This window comes from Galleria mellonella, unplaced genomic scaffold (genome assembly GCF_026898425.1).
Source record: "Galleria mellonella isolate WM207_F2 unplaced genomic scaffold, CSIRO_AGI_GalMel_v1 utg352, whole genome shotgun sequence".
Classification (NCBI taxonomy): Eukaryota; Metazoa; Arthropoda; class Insecta; order Lepidoptera; family Pyralidae; genus Galleria; species Galleria mellonella.
Genome location: NW_026442084.1, coordinates 7,803,624 through 7,820,417, shown reverse-complemented (window position 1 = coordinate 7,820,417; position 16,794 = coordinate 7,803,624). Strand labels below are relative to the sequence as shown.

General features: G+C 34.8%; 1 protein-coding gene across 1 annotated transcript in view; it reads left to right on the top strand.

The window, feature by feature from the left end:
- The first annotated feature begins 7,072 nt into the window (after positions 1-7,072).
- LOC113510409 (chloride channel protein 2) overlaps positions 7,073-16,794 on the top strand; it is an 81,560-nt gene continuing 71,838 nt past the window's right edge. The window contains exon 1 of the mRNA XM_052896964.1: positions 7,073-7,489. Within this exon, the coding sequence (XP_052752924.1) occupies positions 7,421-7,489 (69 nt within the window). The 5' untranslated portion in view covers positions 7,073-7,420. The remainder of the gene's footprint in view (positions 7,490-16,794) is intronic.

The following is a 16,794-nucleotide window of genomic DNA, read 5'->3' as shown; positions in this document are numbered from 1 at the left end:
TTTCGATTGCCCGTACACTATCCCCGTAGTTACATCAGTCCAATGTCCTTTCCGTTTTTCGTTTAATCTGTTCTTTCAATTTTTTCTTCATTAACGTCTTTGCAATTCTGCTGAATCTTGCCAAATGAATAAAACATCAAAATAAAGTAATGCTAAGTTGTAGGTTAATTTGAATAGCTAATAAAACTTAAAAACCGAATTAGTTTAATCTAAAAAACTATTTCAATGTCAAATGCACATTAACAGAATTATTAATTAATTATTGTTTTTTATATATTAATTAGCACTTATATATGTAAAATGATTGTACTTACGAAAATAAAAATTAACTATTAAATCTTATCAGTCTACTTGCTTTAAATCACGATAAACGTAAAACGATAAAATAAAATATTAAAAGTCTGTTAAAATTTGAAAAAAAAGTTATTCTCCGTATTCGGGCAAATTTCGAATGAAGTTTTTACAAAAGTATTGAATCCTAAGAAATATCGATCCAAAAAGTTCCGAATTGCACTTCGTTTGGCCTGCTGTTCTTGTAATTGTTCAAGTCTTTGCAAGCTGTTGATCACTCCAAGAGCAACGATTTTGATATTCATTTTATATTGAAGATGTCTAACTTTGGATCAATTATTAATTTGAATAGCTCATAAAACTTTGGCTGAAACATCATCTATGTCTGGGCGACTGACGTCAAATACATCAAGAGATTGTTATATCATATTATTGTTTTTGTTAATTAGCACGCTGTGTTTCCTTTAAAATGATTGTACATACACTAAGTATAAATAGACAGTAATTTTAATATTAAATCTTATCAGTGTAACAATTGCTAGGAGACCAAATAAAGATAAAATAAAATATTAAAAGTCTGTTAAAAGTCTGAAAAACACTCGTTGGTTAAAAGTATCGAATGCAAATCGAATGAAGTATCTGGTACAAAAGTATTGTTATCCTAAGGTAAAGTACTCAATACCAAAAAGTACCGATACTTCTTTTGTGTCCCAATTACGTTTAATTGTTCAAGTTTTCACTTCTGTTATCACTCCAAGAGTGCCAATTTTGTTTTATTTTATATTGAAGATGTCACAACTTTGGATCAATTATTAATCGGTTTACATTTTCATTAAGTTTGGCTGAAACATATTGTATGTGTGGGCGACTGACGTAAAACATGGAAGCTATCACATTTTTTTTCTTTCATCTAACTTAAAAGGGCTTGTTTGCTCTCGCTGAAGGCCAGGAAAATGGTAACCGTCACTTATAGTTATAAAGAGGCACCATAGACATTGGGAGTGTTCTGAGTAATTGTTCGAATTGATAGCTGCTGCTGATTTTCACCACCGTACAAACTGCCACAAACTAAAGTTTCATCCTAATCATCTGGACGAGTGGCGATTTTCCACCGTGCGTTTTTCAAGGCACTTTCTTCCACGCACAACCATTCTTTGAATCAACTTTGAGCAACAGTATTTCCGAATTTTACGATAACATTTTCAAGAAAAATTCATATTCCCTTTTTAAAAGGCCGGTCAGCACACCTGCAATGAGGATGATGTTGCGGGTGATCATGGGCGGCGTGTCATTTACCATCAAGGTGTTCACGCATGCTCGTTTGCCTCTTGTGTTGTAAAAAAAAAGAAAAAAAATATCACAAAATATATACAAACGGTACAGCCCATGCGTTACCACTGAGGAGTATGGCGTTATGCCTCTGTACCTTGTAATTTCACTGCCATATCCCACACTTCATATTGAGTCACGGTTCATGCAAACACGATTACCTAGCGAAGGGATACCAGGTACAAAATAAAATAAATTAATTAAAGTCGCCCACATTTATTTTTTAATTCATAAGACATAATTACTATAATAATGTATCAATATATATGTGTAAAGAACTTATTTATGTTACTGAAATAAAATATAAAATTGTTCAAATTATTGATTGTTAGTATTTTTTAATCCTGCTTAAAATGCCCAACTAGTTTAGAGTCCACCTGGTTGATGTGTGGTAACCGTCATCTACAGACATGAACAGCACCGTGGATATAGTAGAATGCACATTGCATCTAATAAAGAATGGAGATCTAACAGCTCCATTGCTAGCGACCTGTTCTATCAGGTCGACCTCCATGTGGTCCTCCCTGGAAACCATCGTGACTTCTTGTGGAATTCATTATTAACTAACTAACCTACTTTCATCATCACCTGTCATCTTTCACTGGTGCCCCGCCAGTGTATACGATAGTGCAGGTCTATCGTGATGTCATCAAAAACATCATTTCCAGGGGAAATCACGTGGAGGTCGACTGAATAGAGTTAGCTGTAGAAAATCACCCAATTGAATAGTCTTAAACAAACCTAAGTACACAGGGGGAAAGGAATTGCTAGTAATAACAGTCTAACAGCCTCATTGCTAGCAATATACCCTATCAGGCAATCCATATTGGTTAATTCTTGTTCAATTGTTTACTATTAGCCAACTGGCCTGCTTCATCCTCACTTGTCACCCTTCACTGGTGCCCCGCCAGTATATACCGATAGCGCAAGCGGGATTACCATTCCATTATCACTCATTAAAAAAAATATAGCCGTCTTATAAAACTACTGTACTGTAATACACAGATACAATAAAAACCATACCAAAATACCGAAATATATGCTAGTACAATCGCTCTGTATAGGTAGTTATGTGTACAACGTTAGTTTATTTTATATTGGTTTATTATAGACGCGAAATGACTTTTTTTTCCTAATAATCTGTGAAGCGTGAACATGTACTTAATGGCACGGTCAAGATCAAGGCTTTTAAAATAGACGATTCAGAGATAGTTAGGAAAATGTAGTTACGTACGTTTGGAGCCGACCTTGTGCGTGAAACGAAGTGATGGCTGTTTCTGGTGATTGCAATCGCTACTGGATGGGCACAGATAATATAATACTATACTAGTGTTTTTTTTTTTTTTACAACACAGGGGGCAAACGATCAGTGTATGGGTATATTATTATTAATATTTTCAGACAACTTCAAAAACAGGAGAAGGTTCATTAATTTAATTGTTATTATTTTTCATTTTCATTTAAGAGTTTCCTCTTGTCGGTGCAACTAATTCATGCATCTTCCTCCAGCCAGCTCTATCCCAGGCCATATCCTTTATCTCCCTATACGACATGACACCTAGTGTTTCCTTTATCTGTCCCATGTAGTTAATCCTCGGTCTTCCTCTTCCTCTTTTGCCCTCTATCTTTCCTTCTATTATGCTCTTAAAAAAATCGTCATGTCGTACGACATGTTATTATTTTATTGTTAATTAATTTATATTTAATTTTTATGAATTCATTTGGTGCATTTTTTGTGTCTTTTACCTCAAAACTCTGTCATTTATGAACCGATTTAGAAAATCCTCTTTTTATCTGTAAGATTATAGTTTCAAATTGGTCCCATAGAAATTTAATGAAAATCGATTCAGTTGTTTGATTTTTAAATCAAAATTATTTGGTAAATACAAAAAAAGTTTTTTTGGAACAAAAATCTATCTATGTATTAATAATTTAATTTCTTAAATAATAATTAATAAAATCATTAGATAATTAATTCTATCTATCTATCTTAACGTTAAGTCCCTTAAGGGGTAGTCATATAGAACCGAATACCATAGGGTCTCTATTTTTACGTAACTCGTTTGCTTCGTTCATTTTTATTACTCTTTTTATGTATCTACGCCAATTCTGGAGGCCGATTCTCCTGCATTTGAATCAATCACGGATTCACGAAGAAATTTTTCGAACGAAAATCAATTTACGTTATTCTGGGTATGATAATGTCGAAAACAAAATAAAACAGTCTATCAGATCACAATAGGTTGTTTTAGGTATACTCTCTCTCTGTTCAGTCGTACACTCTTGGCAGAGTGGTCGTGGTTTTCACAATGACGGTGGATCGTCGGTGAGGCTCTCCTTCGCAATTGAGGTCCTCGCAATATGTCTCCATCTACTTCTGTTCGCCGCCGAGCGAGAGCATTCCACAATAGATTTCTGTGTGGCCGTTTTGATGAGGTCAGTCCATCGCGTTGGCGATCTAGTTTTAGGTATACACTGTTATATATATCTACTTTTGAATTATATTATCTTTTTGTTACAACACAGGGGGCCAACGAGCATGCGGCTCACCTGATGGTAAGCAACTACCGCCGCCCATGATCACCCACAACACCAAAGGCATTGCAGGTGTGCTGCCGGCCTTTTAAAAAGGAATCTGTCTACCTGTCTCGTCGGTCTTTTATCTAACGTCATATTTTTTTAAGTGGATAGTATTGCAATAATAACCCCCACTCGCGCTATTGGTATGCGCTGGCGGGGCACCACTGGTGCTGCAGGGGTGATAGGTAAAAATGAAAGTAGGCCAATGGTCATGAGCAGTACCGTGGACATAACAGAGTATACCGTTTCGCCCATGATACCCCCCATGCGTTGCCATTCCTGTAGACTCAGGTGTTATTCCTCTGTACCCTGTAAATTCACTGCCATATCTCACCCTTATAACCGAAACACAGCCGTGCAAACAACTGCTTCATTGTTAAAACACGAATGGAACAGAGGTGCCCAATCAAACGACTTTTGTATAAAGTCTGTCTCTGGTATTTTTTTATTTATTTATTTATTTTAAAAGGTACATCAACAGTACAAACACAGATATATATGGTTTGCAATGAAGAAGCCTTTACTCTTCATTACTAACAATCCCTTCCCCTCTCTTGTCAGAGAGGGGAAGAGTCTTCTTTCCACATGCCTGAACCAATCTGTATAGGTTTAGATACCGCTGTTGTCTTCTGGTGATGATAAACATAATGCACCGGGGTTGCCTTCTCTCAGTTAGCCTCAACTTAGGGTTGCTAGCAATGGATTGTTAGCAATGGAGTTTAACAGCCCCATTGCTAGCAATATGCCCTAATAGGTCGACCTCCACGCGGTCCTCTCTGGAAACCATCGTGAACAATTCTTGTTGAATTCGTCACGATGGGCTAATTGACCTGCTTCATCCTCTCCTCATCCTTCACTGGTGCCCCGCCGGTGTATACCGATAGCGCGGGTAGGGTTACCATTCCATTATCACCCATTAAAAAAAAATTTAGGGTTGTCATTTAAAGTTCGGAAGTATAACATCAGTTCCCGGAAAGGACAATACATGGGAAGCAGACATCACGAGCGTCACAGAGTATCCCTTGACGTCTGTGTTATTCTGTCAGTTGGACTGTCGACTTGTTTGCCATTGTGAGTTGCATAAAAAATATATTAATGAGTTTGTAAAAAAAAAATATTTGTATGTAATAATAGAAACGCATGTGAAGTCACACAATGTGTTTGTATATGCGATGTTCAAGGCGGATACATTAAAATAAAAGCAACAATTAACCGCTTTAATTGCATGACTAACCGGCCAAACAGTATCTACATAACAATGGCTTGAATAACTTTTGTTATAATATTTAGCATCATTCTTTAATCTTATACAATAACCGTGGTGATTTTGAATTATATTACGATTAATCTTGTTTTTTTTTTTCACTACCTAGGCAGTTCTTATAAACACATTTTTTTTACGTTTTATACAAATTATTTTTTTAAGCTTCCATTGTTGTTATTCATAATTACCTTGGCTTAGGTAAATACATATACAGCTTAAAATATTTTCTCAACCGTCTTTAAAAACAAAAAGATTCTCAATTTGTCTATTATTTTTATGTGTACCTCCTGTATGTCACGCGATATCACTGCCAACTCTGCACCGATTTTGATGATTCTTTTTGCAATCGACTCTTTGCTTGAAAAGGCATGGTAATCTTGCTTACGCTTCTGATTAACGTTTGTGGAATACTAATGAGGAATTATAGATGATTAAACGAGGATGAAGTCTAATTAGTTGGTCCATCATGACAAATTCACTAGATTTTTAAAAGCATAATATACTGAATAATCATCATCATTTTGATGATATCAGCTTTTAACTGTCCACTATTAAACATAGGGCTCCCGTATTAAGGGGTTTTGCCAATAGTTGCCACGTCTAGCAGGTGAGTTGGTAATCGCAGTTAGACTTTGGTGAATGGACTTTCTCGATTATTGAGTTCCTTTAGTCATCTCTTAAGCATATAAGAAGGGGAAGGGATCGTTAGTCCGATCAACCTCCACGAGGTCCCCTCTGGAAACCGTCGTGTTGACTTCCAGGTGTATTCATCATGATAGGCTAACTGACCTACCTTTCCGTTCTCACCTATCATCCTTCATTGGTGTCCCGCCAGCATACACCGTTAGCGCAAGCGGGGTTATTATTCCATTATCATCCATTAAAAAAAACTCACTATATAATATATTGCTTGAAATAGAACTGCTAGTACAGCTAACGAATCTTTTCTCTATAATAATATGAACCTCTAAATGATGCGTTGGATTTGATTTTCGATTAAGACAAGTAAGAAAGGAACTTTTATAAATTCTGGTTTTTACATTTTGATCCCAGTTGTTGACTGTCTACTAGATTGAATATAGGATCAAACTGTTACATACTGTCACCGTACTCTAAGGGTATTACGTGAACACTCGTAACATTCCATTATCACTTATTGAAAAAAAAAACACACACACACTTTCGCTTTTTTTTTCTAAAAGTTATTCATCAAATGCAATTATACAAATAGATAGCATAATTACATCAATATAAAGATAAAAAATTGAATCTAGTAATAAAATATTTATAACACTAAATACAGACTGCAAAGTATTCTGCTGATAAACCTACTTTTTTATCTAAAACGGAAAAATAAATAAATCGTATTCATATCAACATAGAACGGAACGTAGATAAAAAATAAATTACAATTAGGCGCGTTCACAGAAAACAGACAGTTGATTTCATTTATTCTGTGTATTTAGTACCTACTAACTATTCATTGCGATTTATATAAATTGTTGTAGTTATATACTAAATAATAATGATTATTAAATAGCAGTGGATCGTTTATTTAAATAGATAAGGATTATGTTCAAGTTCATGGACATGGAACAAGTTTGAATGCATGGATGTGATACCGCGTGCTGTCTGTCACCTTCTGTCAATTTGTCTCGAAGTCCGACTCGAAATGTCAGTCGGTCACTGGATAAAGTACGATTTGAACGTGTGTTAACATATCCGGCGGCGTACAAGCAATTTGCATGAAATCGCGTTTAGTCAATTGCATATTATCTTATTACAGTCGTTAGGTCCGTGTATGAGCATCGGGGATATGTGTGATCACAGCAGGACACTGTGATCGTCGTCTGTTATTTAAAAAAAAAAATTACGTCCGCGCGCTATCTTTGTGGATTGTTTTGATTAAAATTGTTTTGTTTTGTGTGTTATAACGGAGAAACTGTTGTTTCGAAGATGAAAGACATACAAAATAAAGAAGAAACATCCGATGATGAAGCCGGGTTGGGGTACCAGAATACGTTGGTAAGTGCGTTAGCATTTCTTCGCAAACTTTCTTTCTTCTAGAAAATTTCGCTACACTGTAGACGGGTACCGGTTCCTTTATTTCCGTTACCCGTTCATATAACTCTTGTATGAGCCAATGAACCTAGTGTTTGTATAAGCGATAATACGTTTAGGTGTTTTTGTAAATTTTATATTGAATGCATTTTCCTATTTAGTTCTTATTAGAATCTATCTATCTATCTTTACACTAGATCTTATAGGAATAGGCGGTCTTTTTTTAAATGTTATAGTAGTATTAAATTCCATTTATGACATTTGTCCTGTTTTGTAACTTGTTATTTATTTATCAATTACAAAATTATAAGTATTTACAAAGAATATCTATGCTTTTGGAACATTATGAAATATAATAATAAAAATAAAAAAATAATAAAAAAGAAAGTCAATAAATTTTTTACTATTAAATTATAAGTTGTTAAAAATAAAAACAAAAGTATACTTAAGTACTTATATGTAATATGTAAATTAATAATAATTGAATGACATAATGCATAATATCAATTAATATATTTAGATAAAAACATATGTAATCTTCTTAAGAAACATTACAATCTATAAAATCTTGTATATTGTTCATTAATAAAATATAACTATATTATTAAATAAAGAAGTTATTTTATAGAAATTAGTAGTTATTAATTAAATTAATAATATCTATAAAGTGTAACAAATTTAATTATACATGCTTAATTAAAATTATTTTATTTGATTAAATATAATTTAATTATTGTTATATTAAATTCACACTATTTATACACATTTTTAATAGAGTAATATCATTTTGTTATTTATATATAGCTATGGTGATGATGTCTTATTGTTTTCCTTACATCAGGAACATATATTTTATTACTTAAAATATAAAATATTAAATAGGTATAGTTAATTTGTAACCAAATTATATTAAATTGTAAGCATAATTTTGGAAATTATACATTCAGTGGATATAAAGTTATATCTTTATTTGTGTTAGGTGTTTGAATAAATCAAAACTAATATTATAGAGGGAAAAGATTTTTTTGTTTATAATACTTAAGCACAAATCATATTTTACATATTTTCAAACTTCTATGTCTATGCAACATTGGCTGTTTTTTTTTTTTGTAAACAGGGGAGGTTTGTTAGTAATTTCTAAAAAGCAGAATAAATTAAAAATTACATATAAAAATAATTCTAACTGTTTATTTCCTAAAATAAACAAATTTTCTTAAAGAGGAAAGATTTTTTTTTGTTTATAATGTATTGACTCAAACAATACTTAAATAAATTTTTGGAATTATTATTAAATAATCCCTTTAGAATACTTCATTATGAAGGAGTAATATGGACTGTATTTTATTAAAAAAAAAAAACTGCATAGTCACTAGATTTATTTATTTTTTATATCAGCCAACAAGCTTATAAATATAGTCCCTATTACCTATTTAAAAAAAAAATTAATACTATCATAAAGCTGACCTTATAATAGTATTTATACTTGAAGTATCTAGAATGTCCACTGTATGAGTAGGTTGTATTATTAAAAAATAAATTGTTATATAATACTACACAGATTAAAAATAAAAGAAAATATTGAAGTTGTAATGAATCCAACAATATATTTCTTAAATTAAGTAAACTAATAAGTTATTATGATTATTTGAAACTTATTACAGAAGTTGTCTACTTGGGTACCAGTGTCTCATGAGTTGCTGCTGTAGAGTATTTGTGCATTGGTTTAAAGAATAGAATGTGGTAATGAAGTTAGAGATTATAGAGCTATATAGGGAGAAGGATTGTTAGTCATGAGGATGTTTAATCCCATTGCTACCAATATATCCTATTAGATCGACTTCTACATGGTTCCCCCTGGAAACCATCGTGATTAATTATCGTCAAATTTCTCAGGATGAACGAACTGACCTGACTTCTTCCTCACCTGTCATCTGTCACTGGTGCCCCATCAATGTATATGGATAATGCAAGCAGTCACTTTGTCTATGTCAGTCATCAAAGCTGTCACAATTTACCATTCCAGTTACTTTTAAATTACCATTCCATTATCATTCTTAAAAAAAAAGCATTCCATTATCATTCTTAAAAAAAAGCATTCCCTTAAGAGGACTGTGGGTTTGGTTGCCATTTTGCATAAGAAGGATGTTCCATAAAATATGGGATTTTCATATCAGCCTTTAACTGTTCACTGCTAAATATAAGGCTCCCCCTTGGGGGGTTTTGCCAGCAGTTGCCACGCTTGGCAGGCTGTTTGTCAACCGCAATTAGGCTTTGGAGATGTTTTAAGAGAAACTCTGCCACCCATCCCTCCAATCCCTTAGTCGAAGGGGTGAACCATTCTATGCCAGGACCACACCGCAGTATGGGATTATAATTTACTTTCTACTAGCATTGTAAATATGAAAATTTGTAAAGATGTTTGAGTGTCTATTGTTAATTTGATGTTACATAATCTAATTAGACCATTTTACACTTCCAATAAGAACCCAATTGGACAAAATTTGAACTCACAACTTATCTAGGTTGTGGCCCAAATACATAATATGTAGTTTTATTTATACCACTGAGGCAGCAAATAAACATATGGCCCACCTGATAGTAAGTCCTTACCATAGCCTATGAACGCCTGCAATACCATAGACAATTACATGCTCGTTGACGTGAAGTAACTTCTTTAGGCCCTTTGTTTTTAAGAACTCTATGCTGTAGTCTTTTCGAAAAACAATGAATAATTTAAAATAGTATAATATTATCTTTTATATTTTATTAATTTATATATTACTTATATTCCTTTATATTTATGTATGTATTATTTATTTTGTATAGGTATACATTATTACTTGTTATTTTCTTTACCTATTCCAATAATGAAGTACCGCGTTCGTGATTTTCTTTTCATTCCAAAGTTTGACTGGTAGAGAATGTTACTAGCATTAAGTCCGCAGTAAGATGATCATACTTGACATTTTTTAAATTTGATAAACAACTAACCAGAAGGGCAGGAGAAGCCAATATTAAGACAGGCACACTGTTAATTAGAGCACTGGAGCTTGGATGATGAAAACGCGGCTTAAGGTTTCACATTAGATACACTGTGACAATGAATAAACAAGTAGTTATGTGTAAACATAGGACAAACTAAACAACCAATCTACAAAGATATCTACATTATATGTGACTTCATTCAACTGAGAGGTCAAGACGATAAAGATAATAATATGGTAGTTTTTTTTTTTTTACGTAGAAATACCAATTCAATTAAAATTCATTCACCCCTTGCACTAATACAGATTTTTTTAATGATAACGGAATGGTAATGCTGCCTGTGCTATCGGTGTACACTGGCGGGGCACCAGTGAGGGACGAATGGTTTTTTTTTATTATTTTTATTTTATTTTTTTTGTTTTTTTTTTCCAATATAATTTGGTTCGCGATTGGGAAAAACGGGGGCGAATGGTTAGGATGAAAAGACACGTCCGTTAGCCCATTGTGACGAATTCAACGATAAATTAGTCACGATGGTTTTCAGGGGGAACCGCGTGGAGGTCGACCTGATAAGGTATATTGATAGCAATGGAGACTAAACTCCCCGTTATGAACAATCACTTCCCCCAACTAATACAGATTGCGTAATGTAATCGACGGGGGGGGGGGGGGGGATAGTAATAGAGATTAAAGGTCCTATTGTTAGCAATGTATCTATACTGAGTCAGGTCGACCTCCACGTGGTCCCCCCTGGAAACTATCATGCTGAATTCCAAGTGCAGTAATCACTATGGGCAAAATTATTTGTTTTTATTTTAATATATTTCATCCTCACCTATCATCCTTCACTGGTGTCCCGCCAACGTATACATAGATAATCTTTATTACCAGTAATAACTTTTAAGAAAAATCAACAATAAAAAGAAAAAAAATCCATTTTGCTGGTAATAGGAGCCGCCTCGGCTGTTGCTATATATGTACAGCTCCAACGAGATGTACCTATATAGCGCTGATTTTCAGGCGGCCCCTTAGCCCCTTAATATACCATTAGCGCAGGCGGAGTGACCTTTCCATTATCATCCATTAAACAAAATGTAATCAACTTCTTAATAATTATGCTACCTACTTAATTATGATGAATATCGTTACCCTCTGTCTCGCGCCGCAACTCGTGGCAACAAAGAATCTACTAGTTTAATGTAAAGTATTTAAAACTAGCGGCCCGTCCCGGCTATCGCACAGATGGACATTTTTACATTTTTATCTGATCCTACCTAATTAAATTGACTGGGGGGAAAGGGATTGTTAGTAATGGAGACTGAGAATCTCATTGCTAGCAATATACCCAACCAGGTCGACTTCCTAGCGGTTCCCCCTGGAAACTATCATGGTTAACTCCTGATGAATTCATCATGATGGGCTAACTGGCCTGTTTTCATTCTCATCTATCACCCTTCACTGGTGCTCCGCCAGCGTATCCCGTTAGCGCAGGCGGGGTTGCCATACCATTTTCACCCATCAAAAAAAAATTAAATTGACTAAGTTTTTTTTATATATTTTTTTTATTTATATTTATGTGGATAAGGATGTAACCAGAAGTATGAATAACATGGTGTAATTTTGGTCGGTATTTCTATTAACATTTAAAATGTAAAAAGTGGTTATTGTGACATAACGATAATAGTTGGACATATAGTATCGCGAAGTTTTTTGTAGTTATTGATATTTTCTTCAATATTGTAAAACATATTTTTGTTCCATCACCAATAGTTTCCGCAGCGCACGCGGCAAAAGATATAGCATTTTTTACGCCTTGAGTTACATTACTAAAATTTTAGTAAGGATCCTTACTCTTTTCTAGCAATAAATATAGCCTATGTTACTCAGGATGAATGTAACTTTCTAATGGTGAAAGAATTTTTGAAATTAGCAAAGTAGTTTTTGAGTTTAATTCATTACAAACATACATACACACAAAAATACAAATCTTTCCTCTTTATAATATTAGTGTAGATAAAGTTGTCGCTGTAATAGAACATATATTATCGTTGCATGTATTTATTTTTATTTCTTCGAGTTAATGGCAAACAAGATGACAGCCCACCTGGTCAAAAGTGGTAAACGTCACCTGTAGTTATAATCAGCAGAATGGAATGAATGAATGAGTATACTTTATTTGCATCATACAATATAGCGAATAAGCAAGACAATAAATGTAACGATACAGTTGTATAAGTACAGTAAGGCGGTTTTATTGCTGAGAGCAATCGGACACAGATAATGATCAGAGTACAGAGGAATAACACCTAAGTCCTTAGGAATGGTAACGCATGGGGGGGGGGTATCATATGTAAGTGAAACGGTTTATGCAACGGCAAAAAAGCTGACGTTCCACCTGATGGAAAGTGGTAACCGTCGCCTATAGAAATGAACAGTACTATGGACATAACAGAGTATACTGTTTCGCGAATTTCAGAGTCTTGACATCTATGTCAAGCTTTCAACTATCCACTGCTGAACATAAATCTCCCCCAAGAGGAGTTTTGCCAGTAGTTGTCACATTTGGCGGGCAGATTGGCAATCGCAGTTAGGCCTTGGAGACGTTTTAAGAAGGCTACTGCTACCCCCATCGTTCGCCCTCTCTTAATCGCCTAGGAAAAGGAAGGGATGGCCTACTCTACGCCGGGACCACACAGGAATTAATATAATATTAGGTGTTATTCAAGCCGACCGGTGCCTTGAGTTACAAGGAAGATAGTTCTATCCATTGACCCCAAGCAATTGGGATAAAGGTCACTCGGACGATTTGATAGTTTATCTAGAGCGTTTTATCAAAACTAAATTATTTCTGTAATAGAAACTCCACTCTGCGGTGGGTCTGTGCCGTATCTCTGATAGGCAACGATTCGGCCACTGTTCATGAAACTATTATTTTACATATATTACAAATACGTTTTTTTATACCACAAAGATGACAAACAAGCACACAGCCCGTCTGATGGTAAACAGTCACTGTAGTCTATGGACGCCTGCAATACGCGTGTCAGAGGTGACACGCGTGCGTTGCCGACGTTGAAGAAATCTTAATATATATACCCTGTTTGAAGAACCCCATATTGTAGTCTTTAGGGAAAATGTCACAGCCTGAGCGTTCGTGGGAGGAAATTTCTCTAGAACAGCACTGTATGTGACCATTTAGATTCAAGCGTGTGAGGATGATAATTATAAAATGAAACTATTTAAAATGGATAGATCTTCTTGCTGCGAAGGTGGACGACGCGACAGTGATGTTTCTCATATTGCAACTGCAAGGGTTCATGGTTTGTAGTAAGTGAATAAACTGATGATAATAAATATGCAATGGTAAAGTCACACAGTTTTTTTTTAGATGATAATGGTATGAACGGACGTAAGCAATGGTAACCGGCGAGCGTGTATGAAAAGATTATGAATGTGGAAGAAGCGAAAGAGGTTTGTTTGAATCAAAGCATTTGACGTTCCATTTTTCTGCCTAAATGGGAGATGACAATGGTATAGTAATTCCACCTGCACTATCGGTATATACTGGAAGGGTACCAGTAAGTGATGATAGAGAAAGATAAAATCAGGTCAGTCGACCCATCATAGCGAATTTATCACTATGGTTTCCAGGGGGAACCATGCGTAAGTCGACCTGAAAAGGTATATTACTAACAATGGAGTTGCAAATTCCCATTACTAATCCCTTCTCTGTTTCATACTGAGGCTAGGGGGACACTATTGAGACTGAAGTCAGTTCAGTTCGCGTATCGCAGTTCGCTATTTCATCAGGAATTAATTACAGTGGTTTCCTGGAGAGAACCTATTGCTAGCAATACACCTTGTAAAATGTTAGCAATGGAACTGCTAATTTATTTTATTTATTTTACAAAAAAAAAATATACATAAATACGAGTAAATCACATACAGTACAATACATATATAAATAACTAGACGTAATACATATTAATAAATATATAAGTCATGACTAATTATATAATAGATTAGATGTTCTCGAAAAGACTTCTTAAAGATAAATTTGGTTAATCTGTTATTAATTATTCTTTATTTATTTATTTATTTGAAAATTACTCACCACACTTACAGTCTCCCAAAACGTGTAGTGAGCCATAGTTTTATTTTACAAACTTACAAATTTTGTACAACATTTTAAAAATATATCCATTTTGTCATTAAATATATCAATATCTGGCTGCTGAGCAATCAGAGAATTGAGCAGAGAAATAGCCTGATAAGTGGGTGCAAACTGAGCAGTACAGGTGCGAACCGGCGGTGCCGATAGTAGTCGACAAGCACGCAATCGCATGCAGCGTTGGGGTGCGTACAAAGAACAACGGCTTTCTACGAGCCAATTATACCTGTGAGCAATACCTACCCCATCTGGTGGATCTCTATGCGACCCTTCTAGAAACCGTCGTGGTTGATTTTTAGTGAAATAATCACAATAATCGAAGTGAAATATTAATAGACGAACTGCATATATGAGAGAATCATGCTATGATGATGATGATTACATCATCATGACAGATTAGAAAATTTACAGAACTAGGAAATTCATTGAGCCCTACGTCAAATATTATTGACATTGAATTGTGATACGGTTATATCTTATCAGTGGCACTATCACCAAAATTGTCTGTACGATAACATGAAGTCATGTGGTTTTATATCACGGATTAGCTAGATTTAATCTGTTATCATAAAACTGAATACATACAAGTACACGCTGAGATAAAACGTTTGTTAGTAGAAAATAGTTGATAAATTTATTTTTTTAATAATAATTTATGTTTGAATCAAGTTTTGCTTGTTCGGTTTCCGTCCGTCCTCTCTTTCTATCAGTACGAGTCGGTTTTTTGTGCATAACCACTAACACAACTAAATGCAGTTGCGTTAGCATGAACAATGCATGAACAACAACGAAAAATACCAGAGGGAGACTTTGTACAAAAGTCGATTGCTTGAGTATCTCTGTCCCATTCGTGTTTCAACCGTGAAGCAGTTGTGTTTGCATGATCGTGTTTCGGTTTGAAGGGTGGGATATGGCAGTGAATTTACAGGGTACAGAGGAATAACACCTGAGTCCTCAGGAATGGCAACGAATGGGGGATATCATGGGCGAAACAGTATACTCTGTTATGTCCATGGTACTGCTCAGGCGACGGTTATCACTTTCCATCAGATGGACGGTCAGCTTGTTTGCTATTCTAAGTTGTATAAAAAAAAAAAAAAAAAACAGTAAAAAAATATAGAATTTTATTCTATTAAAAAAAAAATTTAAAGAATATATACGTGATAGTAAAAAAATATAGATACAGATATACATAGATTCAGGATATTGAATACTTCATATTACTTATCATATTTTTGTTTAAAGAAGTTTTTCGTTGCAGACCAGTGTTATTTCTGTTAGAATCAAGTTTTGGTTGTTTGGTTTCCACAATATGGGGTTTACACGTCACAACAATAAAAATAATTGTCAAAATCCACTTTAAAATCGGAGAGATATCGAGCTGGCAAAAGTGAAACTACATAGTCGTCATCATCATCATCATCTCAGCCGTTATCTGTCCACTGCTGAACATAGGCCTCCCCCATAGACTGCCAGCCAACTGCATCCACTGATTCTCTGTAATGCATTCGAAGTCTAGTTAGTTAGTTACTCCATCTAGTGGGTTGTCGTCCTACACCGCGTTTGCCCGTACGGGCTCACCACTCAAGAACCTTTCTTCCCCATCGGTTGTCAGTTCGAACTATGTGACCAGCCCATTGCTACTTCAGATTGCTTATCGTTCACAAAATTCCACAGTACGGAGCCAATGCTTAGAAATGCTACCGCATAAGAAGTACCGTGGGGATCACAATGTATTCTGTGATGTGACGATGCTGTTCATATCTATAGATGATTTATGGCTCTCCACTGGATGGGCTGTCAAATCTGTCGCCAAAATCCGTTTGATCCATGATTTATGGGAATTAATATCAATAGGAGCGTCCAGTAACTACGTAAGAGCACGTAAACGGCAATTATTTGATGTTCCATTGCGAAGAAGAGAGTTGGCTAAGCAAGCTCCCCTATCTCTTGCATTGAATCTACTCAATGATATTTTGAGCCAGTATCCGCAATTGGATGTATTTGCGTCCAACTTGCTGGAGTTTCGTCGAATGACCACATGGTGTTTGTGTGCAGAAATTTAGAAATGAAATATATTTATGTGTATTATACCTTTTTTATATATGTTATT